Raw genomic sequence first — 16,198 nt, 5'->3', positions numbered from 1 at the left:
CCAAAAGTCATTTCACAGTTCAGTGCTTGTCGTGTACCGTCTTGGTCATTTAAAGACTAGATAACTCTTCAACAGCAAACAGCATCACAACAGATCACCAAATTTGGAGGGAAAGTGGTTTCTATCATGGAGAGGATGTAATTAAACTTTATTTAAATCAGATGCTAGTTGATTATCTTTTAAGAAATTTGGCTTTAAACAGGGGGAAAATATAGGCAGATCTGTATCTACACACCATAAGTGCTCAGGGCACTACGAGGCTTCTGGTCAAGTGTCCTTTATGAAAACTGACAAAAAGCTAAAAGCACAGAGGAACAGAAGAAGGTTAGGATGGATGTGCCCCTGTCCACCACCTGGGTTCTCAGCCCCACTGAGCGCGGCCTGACTCAGACGGTGGCTTCTCCCTGACAAAGGCCAGCCTGGCAGTGACATGGGAAGCAGAGACGGCCACAGGCGGTGGCCATCAACCCAAATGGATAGGCCTTTTGGGACCGGGAGTCACCAATAAATACCTGCAGAATCATGAAGATGACTGCAAAAGGAATGCCACATTAGGAGGCCAAATTCCCTGGGAAAGGGATCACTCGCATTCTAATTAGCATGAAAAAGACAGCATTGGAAACTCAGAACTTCATTCTAAATCCTGACTGCATTCTGAGACAAGAGAAGACAAAAGAAGACTGATATTGACATCTTTGGGGCCTTTTCCTTCAGTTCTTCCATGGTAAACCAATCAGCAAAACTACACTTCTCCAAAGGAAGAGAACTGTGAGCAAGACATGAGCGTTGTTGGAACCCACAATGGCAGAATATTTAAACTTGGAGAGCCACAGTTTTCTGTGGAAATGCACACTGAAGTTCATTATAATTTTTTTTTTTTTAATTTTAGGCACGTTTTCTAGGCACACCCCTTTAAGCCTCAGGGTGCCGCTGAAAGGGTGAAATGCATCAGTCCATGTAAGGCCACGGCAACAGGGCGGGGACAGGTGGACCAAGCAGGCCTGGGTCAGCCTCACCGTCTGATGGAGGAGGACGCTCTGCAGTCAGGAAGCTTGCCCACGGTCAAATATCCAAGAAATGGAGAAGACAGGATGCACACGCAGCCTCTCTTCTCAAAGAACACGGTTGGTCCATACCAGTCTTCTCCGCTATTTCCCCGGAGCCACCTGCAGTGGCGCCACGAGGCCCCCGAGAGCGGGACCTGCTTTCAGCCCCTGAGTAGGTGCTGGGCATCTCTCCTTAGTGTCCTTCTGATGAAAGTTAGTTGGATTGCTGACACCTCCTATCAAGAGTAGTTTTCTCAAAAGTATTTGTTTCTCTGCTAGCTGTGTTTTCGTTTGTGTGTGTGTTTTCTGATAAACAGCTGCCCTTCAAAAATAACAGAGTGAAGTAAGCCAGAAAGAAAAACACCAATACAGTATACTAACGCATATATATGGAATTTAGAAAGATGGTAGCGATGACCCTACATGCGAGATAGCAGAAGAGACAGAGATGTACAGACCAGTCTTTTGGACTCTGGGAGAAGGAGAGGGTGGGATGATTTTAGAGAAAAGCATTGAAACATGTATATTATCAGATGTGAAATGGATCACCAGTCCAGGCTCGATGCATGAGGCAGGGCGCTCAGAGCCGGTGCACTGGGACGACCCTGAGGGATGGGATGGGGAGGGAGGAGGGAGGGAGGTTCAGGATGGGGACACATGTACACCCATGGCTGATTCATGTGAATATGTGGCAAAAACCACCACAGTGTAAAGTAATTAGTCTCCAATTTAAATAAATTAATTAAAAAAAATAACTTGCCTAACAAACCCAGCACTGTTGCAGGGCACAGAGGGCGTGCTCGCCAGCATCCATGTGTTGCCACAGTCACTGGGGAAAGACAACTCTTAGAGCAGCAACTCTCACTTGGCTACCTTACGACTGTGGGTCTAATTAAACCCAAGCAGCACTGATCACCAGTTTTGTCTTTTTTCAATTTTCCCTGGAAGGAAATGTTCAGCACAATACAAATATCTAGCAAACACTGCAGGTAATTACAAAGGGTATTTGCTGAGAAGCCAAATTGTTTTAATATGACCTCTAAATAAACTCTCAAACAACTTCTCTGATGACCTGGCAATGGACAACCTAATTCAGAATATCTTTCTTTCAACAAATGCCATTGGAAACCATGTTTACGGCAACTTTGCTTTTCAAAATTTCAAGACAAACTGTTTAGTCAAAGGAGAATTAAATTCTTGATCAATAATATGCAGCTATGCAAACCATACACTACATATAAGTATAAAGTGATCCTAGTTGAAGAGGAAGAAAATAAATACTTATTAGAATAGAGAGGCATGTATAAACTATTAAGAATGGTAATTCAGAAAGAAAAACAAATCTAACCTGATTCCAGTTGGGAACTTTTAATTAACATAGTCTAAGAAATGCAGTCAGTTCTAAGGACAAATGGAAACACAGGTAATAACCTGGAAACACAGTAATAACCATTAGTTATTACTATCATGAAGGTAACAAATAGCATGCAACAAGAAAAGTGGTTTGTGATCTCCAAACCACATATAGAGTACTGTATTCATTCATTCAAAGACATGATGAACCTCTGGTTTTGTCTAAAGAACATAAGAACACTGATCAATCGGGTAAAAATTCACATTAATTATCAGATTAATTGTTTCTATGACGCCAAAAACCAAATTTAATTGAATTTCTGATTGAATTGATTGTGACAGTGTAGACAGTTAAGCCTGTATAATAAAATTAAAGTTTAAAAAGCAGTCCTCATGAAGAAAAAAAAAAAAGGAATAGGTTTAATGAAGATGAAATGAAAAGATGTAGAGACTTGACTCCCAGACCTTGATAACAAGATCAGAATAATTTAAGATTCTATTATCAAGAAACGAGCAAAACATACAAGGGCCAGAGGCATTCCATGATGTATAATTAGACCCAAGTCTCCACAGGGCACTGTGAAATGGAGCTTCAGTTATACAGCTTTTTTATAGGGTCCAGAGCATTCAGGCTTTGGAAACAATCAAATCCAGGTAATAAAGGATCAAAATTACAAACATGAGAAGGGCTCCAAGATGTGGGCAGAATTTTTGATGCTGTATTAACTAAATCGGTTGAGTATATATATTAATTATCCAATAAAAAAATCAAGAAATATTTACTAAGTACTTATTTTCTATGAAGTATTGAATATTTGGTAGGTAGCTTTCAACTCCAGAGAATGAACACCTTAGGAAAGACAATTCCCCATTAGTTTGGGCTGCAAGTGTTAAAACAGCAAAGAAAACACATTTTTTTTTTTAAAAAAAGGTTTTTTTAGAGCTAAGCCACCAAATCTTGGGGTATCTATTCAGGAAAAGTGAAAATGAAAGTTAAGTCACTGAGTCGTGTCCGACTCTTTGTGACCCCATGGACTGGTGGGCTACAGCCCACCAGGCTCCTCTGTCCATGGGATTCTCCAGGCAAGAATACTGGAGTGGGTTGCCATTTCCTTCTCCAGGGGATCTTCCCAACCCAGGGACTGAACCCAGGTCTCCCACATTGCAGGCAGACGCTTTAACCTCTGAGCCACCAGGGAAGCGGGTTAATTAACGACTTCATCTTTTCAAATTTTAATTCTCATAACGATGCTACCTCAGAAAGTCCATGAGATTGCATGTCTCAAATAGTAGGTCCATTCTCTGCCCAGTACTCCTTTTCAGCCAGTGTTAACTGTCCCCACAAGGCAGCAGGCACTAGGCTAAATGCTCAAACATGTGCTGCCAAACCCACAGGGCACCACGGCACACGGAGGCTCAGCAGCTGCCTGGCAAATGTGCACGCGCAGACTTTCCCAGCGTGGTCCCAATAAGCTTTTAGGTAACTTTCACTATGATGACTTCACAAAGGGCAAGAAGTAGCCCTTCTTGAAAAAGTACTTAATAACAATCCCTTACTTGGGTCACGTTTTTAAGTATCTTAGTGTTGTTCATCTAACCACAGAATCCAGTTTTTCCTTGACAGTTTTGAATGTTGGCTGCCAAACACAGTATCTTCTCCTAATTTCTACTATATCTGACATTGACTTTTTTCAACAAGAGACCACAAAATGCCTGGATCCATTTTAAACACAACAACTTTTGTAAATTCCCCCTGTTGGGTCAGTGGACTGCAGTACTTTTCCCTGCTGGAATTGTATCAAACACAATTCAGACAGGAAGGCTGCTACCTGCCCTAGTAATCAAAGGACAGCGGTGTGTGATGGTGATCTGAGTAAGGGCTGGAGTGGGGAAGGGACAAGAGCTAGAACTGGGCAACCACACCAAAACTTCGTGCACGTTATGAATCTCCCTCTTGTTTTAATTACTTATTGGTACAGGTCTCCGGCTCATATTTTCACTGGCAACAACTATTCAGCTATTCCTCCTTTCTTTCCAATCAATGGCTCTGGTTCCCAATTTCAGCATAAAAGGGGCAAACAGACCTTACTTTCGTTGACCACATTCTGTTAAATATCCTTCCCTTCTCTTCAAACAGGCACAGTGCTTGTATTTTAGTCTATGGGAGTTGGGATGAATATTGAACAAGCATAGTTAAAATCAAGGGTTTAAAAATACCTCCAGCTAGATAAATCTAGGGCTTCCCTGGTGGATCAGACAGTGTAAAGCATCTGCCTGCAATGCAGGAGACCTGGGTTTGATCCCTGGGTTGGCAAGATCTCCCAGAGAAGGGAATGGCAACCCACTCCACTATTCTTGCCTGGAGAATCCCATGGACAGGGAAGCCCGGCAGGCTATATAGTCCATGGCATGGCAAAGAGTTGGACACAACTGAGCAATTTCTCAGGCACAAGGCTGAAATCGGAAACCATTCTGAGGTAATAACAGGCGATTATTTTATTTGTAAAGAATTCATCACCTTGTGAAACCAGAGCAGATGATGCTCTGCTGTCATGACTGACAGATTGCTGAGAGGCAAACTGTGGACCGCTGGCAATACATCACTGATCACCTGAAGCAGAGCAACATCCCGCAGCAGGACTCCGGATGGACGTGTGACTCCACCCTAAAGGTGAGAGTCCTCTTCCAGCAGACTACACCAAACTAAATTTCTGGACACTCTGAGGGCCTCTTCCGTCTAAAGAGTGGAGAAGGCAGCGCAGAACTGAGGAGCTGGTTTTGTATCGTGTTGACATTTCAGTTAACTCTCCCCTCTTACCTCTCTAACACTAAGCCTTCTTTATTCAGTGAGAGATGGTTTTCAGCAACAAATTCATCCCCTGTGTGTAGTGACTTAAGTTCCTGGGTCCTACGTTTTACAATTAGAACTGTCACACCCCTGCAAAGTGTTGGGCTACTACGAGTTGTAAATCTTAAGATGAGCCACCTGCTTCTGCCCAGAAATAATAGATCTCCACGTATTCCTGAGCTCTCATTCATTCATTTATTCCACAGACATTTGTTGGTTACTAAGGATGTGCCAGTTGCCACACAGGTATTGGAGCAGTGGTTAGACTGGCTCATGGAGGTGTAACCTATTCCAAGGTCCATGAAGGTTAGGGGTTCCTTTCACTTTGTAGGAAAAGAATGCCAGCCAATTTCACTAGCTGTTCTAGAGTTCCCTCTCAACTGTTCCATAACTGAACTCATCATCCTGATACAGGAAAAGGGGAAATAGAGGCATCACAGCTTCAACTGCACCATAAAAAGAGGTCCGATGTTCACCGACTAGTGGTCAGTGTTTGTGTCAAGTTTCCAGCCTTGGAGGGTAGAAATGCATTCAGAGAAGCCGGCCGTAAGCAGGACATTGTGTGTGTTCAGTGTACAAGGCAGCACGAGACTATTCCTGCTAGATGACCTGGGGAGAGTTCCTTGGAGGTGTTGTCATTTAAATTCAGCCTGGAAGAAGAGCTTTATTTTGTCAGAAGGAGCATTCTTTCCAGGACTGAGTAAGCAAAGGCACAGAGAGGAGGGCCTCCTGGGGCACGTTCAGAACAACAAGTGGCCTGGTCCTTCTAAGAAAATAAATGCTAGAGTAGCTAGAAATAAAACACGAGTTCACACAGCTACTGGAATGGCTGCTCAGCCACAGAGATTCAGTTTATGAAGGTTTAAAACACAAGTTGAAAAAAATATTTACAAGTATGATGTGGGAGTAGGCATTAAGGAATTTAAGGGAACAGCGCTTGTGTGTGTCCCTTACTGCCTAGGGGCTGAGTCCAACCGCACCTGAAGGGTCCAGAACTGGTAAAATCATTTCATATTGAAAACCTTGCAGCTGATGCCTTCTGAGTCTGTCCTGTTTCCAGAAGAGATTCCAGAAAAATCCTTCTTGGTCTTGGCTTTCCCCAACTTTTGGGTATCATGTGATGAGATTCCCTTATGATGGTCACTAGACTATTGTCTAAATTAGTAACAGCCCGTAGGCCTCAAATTGTAAACAATTTTATTATGATGATGTAAGCGCTGGCTTGAATTCTGAATACGTACATCTGGCTAATCAGGAAGTAGTAGAGAGAACCAGCTGGTTTTGTGTGGTTGCGACTGATTAGCACACGGCTAGCCGCAAAGGGAAGCAGGGGGCCTGCTTTCCCAGCTGGCGCAGCAGCATCACCGTCTCTGGCCAAGTGGACACTAAGGAACCCTCTGGCATTTACCAGGGGAAGTGCAGCCACTTTCTCCCAAGAAAGGGGTGAAGCGTGCTCCCTTCCCTATTCCTTCCAACTAGGGACCTTCCCTCTTCTTACCACTCCACCACTGCCCAAGGAGAGTGAGAGGCAGCAATAAATAAGGTGTATGTGAATGAACATGCATACTTTTTTCTGTTGGACACAATCAAAATGCAAAGAATCTGAGACAGGCTGGAACCTGAGTGAGAGCCTGGGGCCATCTCCAAGATGCCTGCGCTGTGGCTGCCTCTGGCTCAGCACATGGAGTCCTTGACTTCTAGGTCTAGTGTGTGAGATCTGTCTTTGAGAGCACAGAGGCCTGAAATAGGGAGGAGGACATTCACTAATGCAGTAAACATCTATTATGCTCACTCCTGTAAGCATACCTTTCTAATAAACGTATTTCTTTCACCAGAAATATGCTTTTCTCTCATCTAAATATACCCATTCTTCGGTCACTCAGTATTTATTAAGGATGATGCTAAGCCCTGAAAACATCAAGAAGGCACAGTACCTGCTCTCAAGGACCTTCTAGGTTTCAAATTTTGTGCTGACTCCAACCAGTTGTTAATGTAACAAGACAGTGAAGATTTGGAAGTCTCATTCAGGATGAATAATAATAATAATGTGTGTTAAGACACTGATTAGCAATGTCTGCCACAAGTGGAGGAGGAGGCAGAAACGGCACACAAACCATGTATCTGTCATCTCTGGGTATAGCTTAATTTCTACCTCCTTAAAAAAAAGCATTCACCTCCAATTCCCAGTCTCCAATGATACCACTCCTCTGCATCTTACAATTTAGCACTAGACTATAACGCAAGATATTAAGGCCATCATGCATATCAGTCTTCCTGCCACAAATAAAATATAAATCTACATTCCATAATACAACAAACTTGGCACAAAGAAAATACTCAAAAAAAAAAAAAATGCTTGTTCAGTTGACACAGGAATAGATGCACAATCCTACCGCTAACTCTTCTCATTTTCTTCAGGGCTTCCATACATGGCAACTTTGTTTTCTTGGGATCATTTACATGATATCACAGAATGAGATCATACTGGAAATAAGTAAAGGCTTTAACGTTCCAGTACTGGGAGCAAAGGTTCTCCTGGATCCCAGATGGGATGCTGTGAGTTTTGAGTACCACAGCTGCATTAAACCTAGAAGGCTAGTATCACACCGGGTTGTTCAGAGGATGGCTCTAAATGCTAATAAAGGTGAGCAACCGCAAGACACTCTTTTTTGACAAGTGGCTTTATGGCTTAATCATAATTTTTTTCTTCTTCTAATAAATAATGGAAAATAATTTGCTGTGGAAGCTAACATTACATTCACTTCAACTTCCTAGCTCTTTAGAAGAATGGAAGGATAAAAATTACTTCTAGTCCATCAAAACTAAACAAGATTAAGTCATTAAGGATGAATTTTTTAAAAGTCCAACTTAACAGACATTAGCATGTATGGACCAAATATTTACTGAGCTTCTAACATATATTTAATATTTCATTAAACACTGCATATGAAGTTTTTAAACTTTCTGGGAGTCTATAATCTAGCTGGTCGGTGAAAGAAATGCATGTGATCCAACTAACAAATAATGCAGGACAGTATAATCTAGTATTACACCAGGTTAATACCATGTCATTGCTACTAATAACTGAATTGATATTTAGAATTTAGTTGAGTGCCATGCTAATGTTTAAATCCCAAACCATTAGAGCTGCTAATACTGTCATGCACTAACAGATCAATTTCAGGATCACTGCTGTTTTTTAACCCACTGAGATGAGAGATTCTTGAAGCTGTCCATAGGTACAAAACATGTCCAGAAATACTCATTTCAGATAGATTTAGATCCAAGAAATAGGATTTTTAGGAACTATAATTTCTACAGATGTGGACTGAGACTTATGGCTAATTTTCCAATATAAAGCAAAGGAGTGGTTTAAAGCCAGAATATTTAAAATATATCTTGATCAACTAAGATGATAACAGTCCAGCTACATCCATTACATTTTCCTTTGGTATATTCAAATTGGATTCACTAGTAAGATTCCCTTATTGCTAGTCTTTTTCCTGTATAACAAAGGAATTATTCAAATAATTCAGGCAAATCCCTTCCACTCCTGCCTCAGTCCAGCAACATTTTGAATAAACCAAGATGAATCAGACAAAATCAAGCTATTTTGTGTTAAGCATAACTATTCAGATAATTATCTTAACCCTCCATTTCACTTTGGTTGTGAGGATAAGGTCCTAAAAGACTTATCAAGCCAGAAACAGCACTTAAAAACATATGTGCAAGAGCAGGGAAGCTCCTAGTCAGTCTAGTGTAAGTGAATACAATGTATAAAACTCATCATCTGGAGGTTATTCATTTGGATTAGTAAAGTGTTCATATTTGAGAAGTGTATTTTCCTATTTTAAAGTATTCATCTTAGACTGTGTGCACGCTCAGTCACATCTGACTCTTTGCGACACCATGAACTCCAGACAGCCAGGTTCTTCTGTCCATGGAATTTTTCAGGCAAGAATACTGGAGTGGGTTGCCATTTCCTACTCCAGGGGATCTTCCTGACTCAAGGATTGAACCCGTGTCTCCTGCATCTCCTGCATTGGCAGGCAGATTCTTTACCACTGCACCACCTGGGAAAATCATTCATCTTAGGGTTTAAAATAAAGAGAATTCTTTCAGTGTATTTATGAAGATTTGATTTACACGCCAGTTTTTAAGAATTGCATCAGTTTAAAATAGAACAAACAAAAAAATAGAATGATATTTTAAACACCTGTTTATTCCAAGATTTCTGCTCAAATACCTTCCTCTGCCTGACTTATCTATTTAGCTCAAGAGGAAGAGGGACTGGGGCTAAACCCAGGTAGACCATCCCTACTGTCCTAATTCCCCAAACAATTCCCAATTCTCTCCTCACAATGCACTAGAAGCACTGGTAAAAGAGAAGACAGTACCATCTAAAATTACTTTCCTAGGTACTTTTCAGCATCCCCACAATCAAAAAATCTCTGAGTAACTTGTAAATTTACATTCCAAAACCCAACGGCACAGCTACCAACAGTACCTCATCCCTTTGCAATCTTCCTCTTTTTCTTTAAACAAGAAAACCTTATGTTACTGGAGAGATTATTGAAAGAGTCTCCTTGTAAGCTCATGAATGCCACTTCACAGACTGTACAGAAAGCAAAGCTCTATGAACGGTACAATGGAGTCAACTCATCATTTTGAAAAGCTCAGCATCAGACTTAGAGAGAATCTAAAATTGTTCCAATTCCTAGGTCTCTGTTAAAACATAATGAGCCCAAGCTTTTGCCACTGTGAATCCATGGCGCACATTCATACTAGGAGGCAAGTTTACAGCACAAAGGGTAGTCATGTTGAAAATCAGAACTAAACTTTGACACTGAATTAAGTAATTTATTTTTTCAAACTATTCAGTAAGACCATCTGCTTATTTTTGAAATATTTTCTTCTCAGTGATGTATCTGAAGCAAGTACCTTTAAAATAAAACAACTAAGTAGATCCCAAGGACCAATATTAAATATAATCTTAGAAATTAAACAAAAAGCCAAATATAAATTAAAGAAATGCTGAAGATTTCTGCAGACTCACAATATCTTGTTAATTGCAAAGACATGTGGGGGGGTTGGTGCTAGAAAAGTTATGCTTACTAGAAAACTGAAAAAGCTGGGGGATGTTATTAAAAAGAACACTCTAGAAAACTAAGATAAGGCAAACCACACTGAAAATTAACACTTATAACAGTACTCCTAAAATGCACAACCGCAGATGCACTGTCGCCTTTGTAAATGATGCCCCCTGGAGTTGTGCCCAGAGAGTCCCCTATACGGAATATAATGTGATTAGCGCCTCATAGATTAACAACGCAGTTGTATTTTTTGATAATGCAAAAAGTTATCATTGTGAAACATCATTTTAGGGTATGTCAAATGTCTAAATATTGAATCATTCTGTTTTGGATCCTGGAGTCTACTAGTTAATTTCTTACTCTGAAATGAGTTGATTATAAATTTGTATTTGGAATAAGCCCTTTACTAAACAGGTCAAAAACACTGAAACTAGACCCTTTTTAGTGTTTTAAAATATGGAAATCCATGTTTCTATACAAATGGAAAGATAAGTTTCACAGAAAAGATACAAAAGTTTATCTATTTTCTAGAGGTGACCAGGTGTAGAGTCTACTGCTTCCCTAGTGATAGGTCTTTAAGTAAGCCTGTTACACAGATCAGCAAAGTAATTCCTGTTTTAATCAAGGAAAGAAAATAACTTCATTTTTCCAAAAAGGAGAAAAGGAGGTATACGACACCTCTGATATCAGTTTTTAAAAAAAAGACAATCTAAATTTATTTTTTTTTTAACATTAGTATGTGAAAAGACTGAAGAGCTCAGACCTCCCGGAATAAGAAAATTGCTAGAAAGTTACTTGGAATCACCCACAGACAATAACTGTCAGTGGTTTCATTTCAGGCAATGGGCTTGTGCCAAAAGGGACTGAAATCTTGATGAAAGGATCACCAAAAAGTTGTGAGAATTTTTCCATGACTAAAAATCCTTCCAAGAGCAACAAACTGACTTCTCATTCTGCCACCATAAATAGACGACAACTGTAAGAAATTGACAACATGTAACAATAATTCGAATTTGCTCTTCTGCATTCGAATCGTTCCAACTTTCATTCTTGGCTTCGGCATACATGCTTACTCCGCTCACTACTATGGAAACATGATATTTATTCTTTGAGCTTGATCTATAGGACTAATTTTGGCAGAATCAGTGGTTAAACTGATGTTTAACCAAACTGGTCACCTGACATTACAACACACATGAATCTTCATACCCTCTTTATCCCAGGGTAAGGTTCTGGGATAAAGCGCCACAGGACAAGGTGACGTGGCCAATCACAGTAAAAGATAAAAAAATAAACAAAAATAATTTGCAGTGGGTTATTTTATTACCATCCTAGAACCCTGTGACAATAGATAGTTAGGAATTTAATATCTACTTAGGAACCATTTGCACAAAACCTACTGATTAATTTTCTGTTTATCCCTTTTGCCTTCTACCTTAAGTTCCTTAATTTGGTCATTATCAACCTATGCCCAAGCAAGATCTATTTTATTTGATGCTTTGACACCCACCTGTTGAAATGACAAGTGAGGCATACACAAAAAATAAAGAGCTTACTTATTAACAGAATTCAAACAGAATTCATTTAACTGCTTCTGACTCACTTTTCTCCTTGGAAGCTTATACTTGGATTGCTCTCAAAAAAAACATCAAGTATATCGGATTCAATTTTGATTCATTAAATTCCTCCCTCCTTTAAAAGAAAAAACGAAAACTAAATTTGGAAACCACACACTCAAAGTGGCAAAGAAGTGTTTTAAAGAGCATAAACATCTGCAGTAGGACATGCTGTACTTAACTAAGAAGTTTCATGACATTTCTGTTCTTTTTTTCAGTTCAACTTCATTTCCAGAGAGGAAATTTTTCAAAAAAGATTAATACATGTATTCAACTCTTTTTAATGTGTATTTCATCTATTTCTTTAATCCATCATCGAACACTAAGCTGCCTCCTCTGTGGATCATAATGCTTGTCAGAAATAGTTACACCTTCATTTAGAGGATAACACGCTTATCTTCTAAATCTGAGCAGATGTCTCTCATAAATGAAGTTATAAATCAACAACAATAAAACGGTAATTATATTTGGGAGACAATAGCGTGTATTAACATAAAAGTCCATGTTCTACATATACACCGCTTTAGCATACACTATAGCTGTTGGATTAGCTGGACACAGACTCCTACTCTTGGGATAAGTTCTGGCTCTCTCTACTAGAAGACCCATTGCTTTGTTTGAGCCCCATCGCTGCCACCTCTTCCACGCATGTCACAATTTATCACCCTTCTTAAAGAACAGGACAGTTTCTGTTGTTGAAGTTAAAAATTTTTCACTTCTGAAAGGAATTTCAGTTTTCTATTCAAAATGATTGAAAATCAAGATCTTATTCCTAATTCATCACATCCAATTAATATAAATTGCTCTACTGCAGAAGCTCGCCAGGCTGGATAGGAACCTCTGAAAGGTCATATCGGGTAGAAACAATGAAGGGTTCAGGGGAGATGAAGGTGGGTGGTTGATATTTAAAAGGAATAAAGACTAGTAAGAAGCAACTGAGAATCTCCTCTGATGACCAATTCTTACCATTTTGAGAATCCTTAACAGTCTTGGCCTTGCACCCTCCCTCTCTTCAGTCCAAGGAGACCAACCAACCTGCAAAATATGTTTAAATACAGTAGACAAATTGCCTTACCATAGGTCAGCAAATGAGAAACGGTTGTTTAGAGGTTACAGACAAATAATCATTTTCTGTGGTTAAGCTCAGTTACATGCAAATTACTGTAACCACTGGGGCTTCTGAAAGAGCTTTTCAATCGGTCTGCAGGCTTAAATAGGGGACAAAGGAATCCCTGGTACCTGGCTTTGCAGAGTCCTGGGCTATTCTTAGTGTTGGGTTCATCTTTAAATTGCAGGAGTTCAAAAGGTTTAATAACTTAAAAGTAGAACCAAGTGATAAAAATAGATTGTTTTCTGGCCGCTCTTTGTTCCCAGACATACTACTGGCAGTATATTTGCAATCAAGACAGCAGAATACGAATCAGCCTTCCACCGTGTAGTGTAATGCCTCAGAGTGGATATTTTTGGAAATGGCACTGCATTACATAACCTTCCGTGTTTAAAAAAAAAAAAAAAACTACACTAAGGGGGGAAAGTCAGGAATATACACCATTATGCCCTTCTCCCTAAGCCAAATAAACATTAATATACGTGCTGCGGTGATTTTCCTCTCAACCCTCGTGTCAGAATACAGTTCTTTTGTTAATATAAGTTATGACAAAAATTAAGATGAATGGAGAAACAAACTTCTCTAACAGGGTATTATAAGCTCTTCGAGTTTTCCTATAATGGTATTACAGACACACAGAAATGCAAATCAGATTATTATCATCATCAAGCAAAAAGCAGCCACTTATTTTTAAGCCATCCCTCCCCCAAAGTTCAGCTGCTTTATAAGAAAATGCAGGGAAAAAGTGTTGCAAGATCGAATGCCTGAAAAGACCCTTGGAGGCGCAGCAGCTTTGAAAGAGTAATAAAGACTAAGGATGAACACAAATCCACTTTATAAAAGGGGAGGGGGGTGTGCATGCACCAAAGTGCATTTAATGCAAAGAAGCAAAACAGCTCCTAACAATGCTTTATTAGCAAGAAGAACAAAAATTAATCACACCGACCAGCGAAAAACCCCACCCCTTCCCAACAGATTTCTCCCTCTTAACTTGTGCATTAGGAAAAAAAAAAAAAAACACCCAAGTCAAATTCCAGCCTTAATGCAGCGGGACCAAAATGCCAGAATTTTTCTAAGTACAGGCTTCCGTTCTTTAAAATTTAGAGGGAAGAAGCATGAACTCTGCAGGGTTGGAGTACAGCAAAGAGCAACGGCAAGAAATCGACACAAAAGAGAAAGCAGCGCTCCCGGCCGGGGATGGGAATGGCATATACTTACAGACAAAAGCCCCGTTCCCTGTTCACTCTCTCCTCTCTACACCTGAAACACAAATGTGGATGAAAAAGGGTATCATGCTAGAAAGACAACTGGGGAGGGGGTGGGGGAGGGGGCGGGGGGAGGGAAAGGGGTGGAGGAAAAGGAGGGAGGAGGGGGAAGGGAAACAAAACCCAAACCGGCTTCACTTCCAAGAAGTGCAGCCTTGGAAGGAGGAGGAGGGGGAAGGTCTCCCTGCCTCGCGCTCTCTCTCCAAGAGTGTGTGTGTCTCTCTCTCTAAGAGTCAGTTTCTCTCTCTCTCCCTCTGCTGCTAGTGTGCTAGTGAACAATGAGCTAATTCTGATGGGCTGGCGCCGCGCCAGCACCCCAGCCTCGCTGCCACTGTGCGGCCGCGGCGGAGCCAGACTGCTTACTCGGCAGGAATCGGCGACTCGGGGCCCGGTCGGCAAGCGGCCAACGCGCGCGCGCCCCGGCCCCCCGCACCCCGGGAACCCCGAGCGCCGCGCCGCCCCCCGCGCCTGCCGGGCCCGGGGACAAAGGGGCCCGCGGCTCCGCGCGCCGCCCCGGCCCCGCCCCCGGAGCGCGGCGCGCACACACCCGGCCCGGCCTCTCCCGCCCCTGGCGGGCTTCTCCGCCTCGACGTGCGGTTGCTTTTCAGACAAATAAGGAGGCGGAGGAGGCGGTTTGGGGGCGCGCCAGGCGTGAAGGCGGCCAGGGCGCTGCACAGCCCGGCGGCTGGCCAGGGCCCCGGGGAGAGGCGGCGCAGCCCGTACTGTAATAATAAACCTGCGGCAGAGGGCATCTGAGGGAAAGAGGACGGCGACCGGCGGCAGCCGCCTTCCCTTTTATGTGCCTGTCCGGAGCGGAGCAGAAAATGGGGCCCGCGGCGGCGCGGAGCCGCACACACAAAGAGCCGCCTTGCCCGCGTTTGCGCACGGCCCGGGCCGGCCCCGCCGGGTACGCGCGCCCCGCTCCCGGCAGCGAGGGAGCCCGCCGCCCGAGCACCCCCGTGGCCCTGTGGCTGCGCGCGCGCACACACACACACGCGTGCGTGCACGGTGACACGCGTGCACAGACAGCTAGAGGCTGAGATCTGGTGTGATCAGCACAAGACACCCTCCCCGAGTGCTGCCTTCTCCCAGAAGGATTTAGTAGGATTCTCAGCCCCACTGAAATCGTACTCTTGAAAACTGGAGACTGCATTTTAAAAGAGGTTCTTTGCATTTCTGATTTTTTAAAAAACCTTATGTTTCTTACTTAAAATATGACTGTCTTTTTTACAGTAATTTAAAAGCTCAGATTTTTGCTACAAATTCGAACAAACTGATTTTGTTGCCAACCAAACAGGATATAATTTTATGGTAATTGTCACATGTTAGAGGGCAGTACTATTTCCTAATTCAATTGCTTTGCCAAGAAAAAAGATATGAAGGATCATAATGTCTTCTAAATTTGCCATCAACATTTTACTTCTGATCACTGAAAGCAATGTTTTCCATTATAGCAGTCAAAAGAAAGGGTGGATGGACTTACAAAAACTAAGTTCTTAAACATTTCACTACAAAAGTAGCAGCAAATACTGATTAGACTGCTAGTGGGTGTAATGTTTAAGGGGCCCACTTGGAGCTTCCCTGAATCAATCTAAAACATCACAGATATTTTCCTAAGGACCACAAGAAAACTTACCTTGGAACCATAACTAGGAACAAAAGGAAAAAACAAGTCTCAGTGAATTTTCCTAATGCCTTCAGGACCAGAGTTCACCTGCCCAGAAAATGATGGAAGGCAGGTCTGGGGAGTAAATGGGACAGTGGGATAGGGCAGAAGCCTGGGGGCTGCCTCTGTAGGTCTGAAGCCCCAGGAAGCTGGTAAAGGGCACCCCAACACTGAGATCTTAGGCATTAACCTCAGAGTCAGAT

The 16,198-nt window shown here is 41.9% G+C and overlaps 1 protein-coding gene across 2 annotated transcripts in view; it reads right to left on the bottom strand.

The window, feature by feature from the left end:
* Positions 1–14,798, bottom strand: part of NREP (neuronal regeneration related protein) — a 33,344-nt gene extending 18,546 nt beyond the window's left edge. Inside the window, exons 1-3 of one of the 2 annotated variants that reach the window (XM_065940501.1) lie at positions 14,693–14,798; positions 14,283–14,324; positions 12,923–12,991 (exon numbers count right to left, since the gene is read on the bottom strand). In XM_065940501.1, the coding sequence (XP_065796573.1) occupies positions 12,923–12,925 (3 nt within the window). In that variant the 5' untranslated portion in view covers positions 12,926–12,991; positions 14,283–14,324; positions 14,693–14,798. Of the gene's footprint in view, positions 1–12,922; positions 12,992–14,282; positions 14,325–14,517; positions 14,600–14,692 lie in introns of those variants that run through there. The other variant, XM_065940502.1, reaches the window with a different exon arrangement.
* Positions 14,799–16,198: the final 1,400 nt, after the last annotated feature.

Source organism: Muntiacus reevesi, chromosome 7 (genome assembly GCF_963930625.1).
Source record: "Muntiacus reevesi chromosome 7, mMunRee1.1, whole genome shotgun sequence".
In the NCBI taxonomy this organism is placed as follows: domain Eukaryota; kingdom Metazoa; phylum Chordata; class Mammalia; order Artiodactyla; family Cervidae; genus Muntiacus; species Muntiacus reevesi.
The sequence above is the reverse complement of the archived record's forward strand: the minus strand, read 5'-3'. Positions and strand labels throughout refer to the sequence as shown.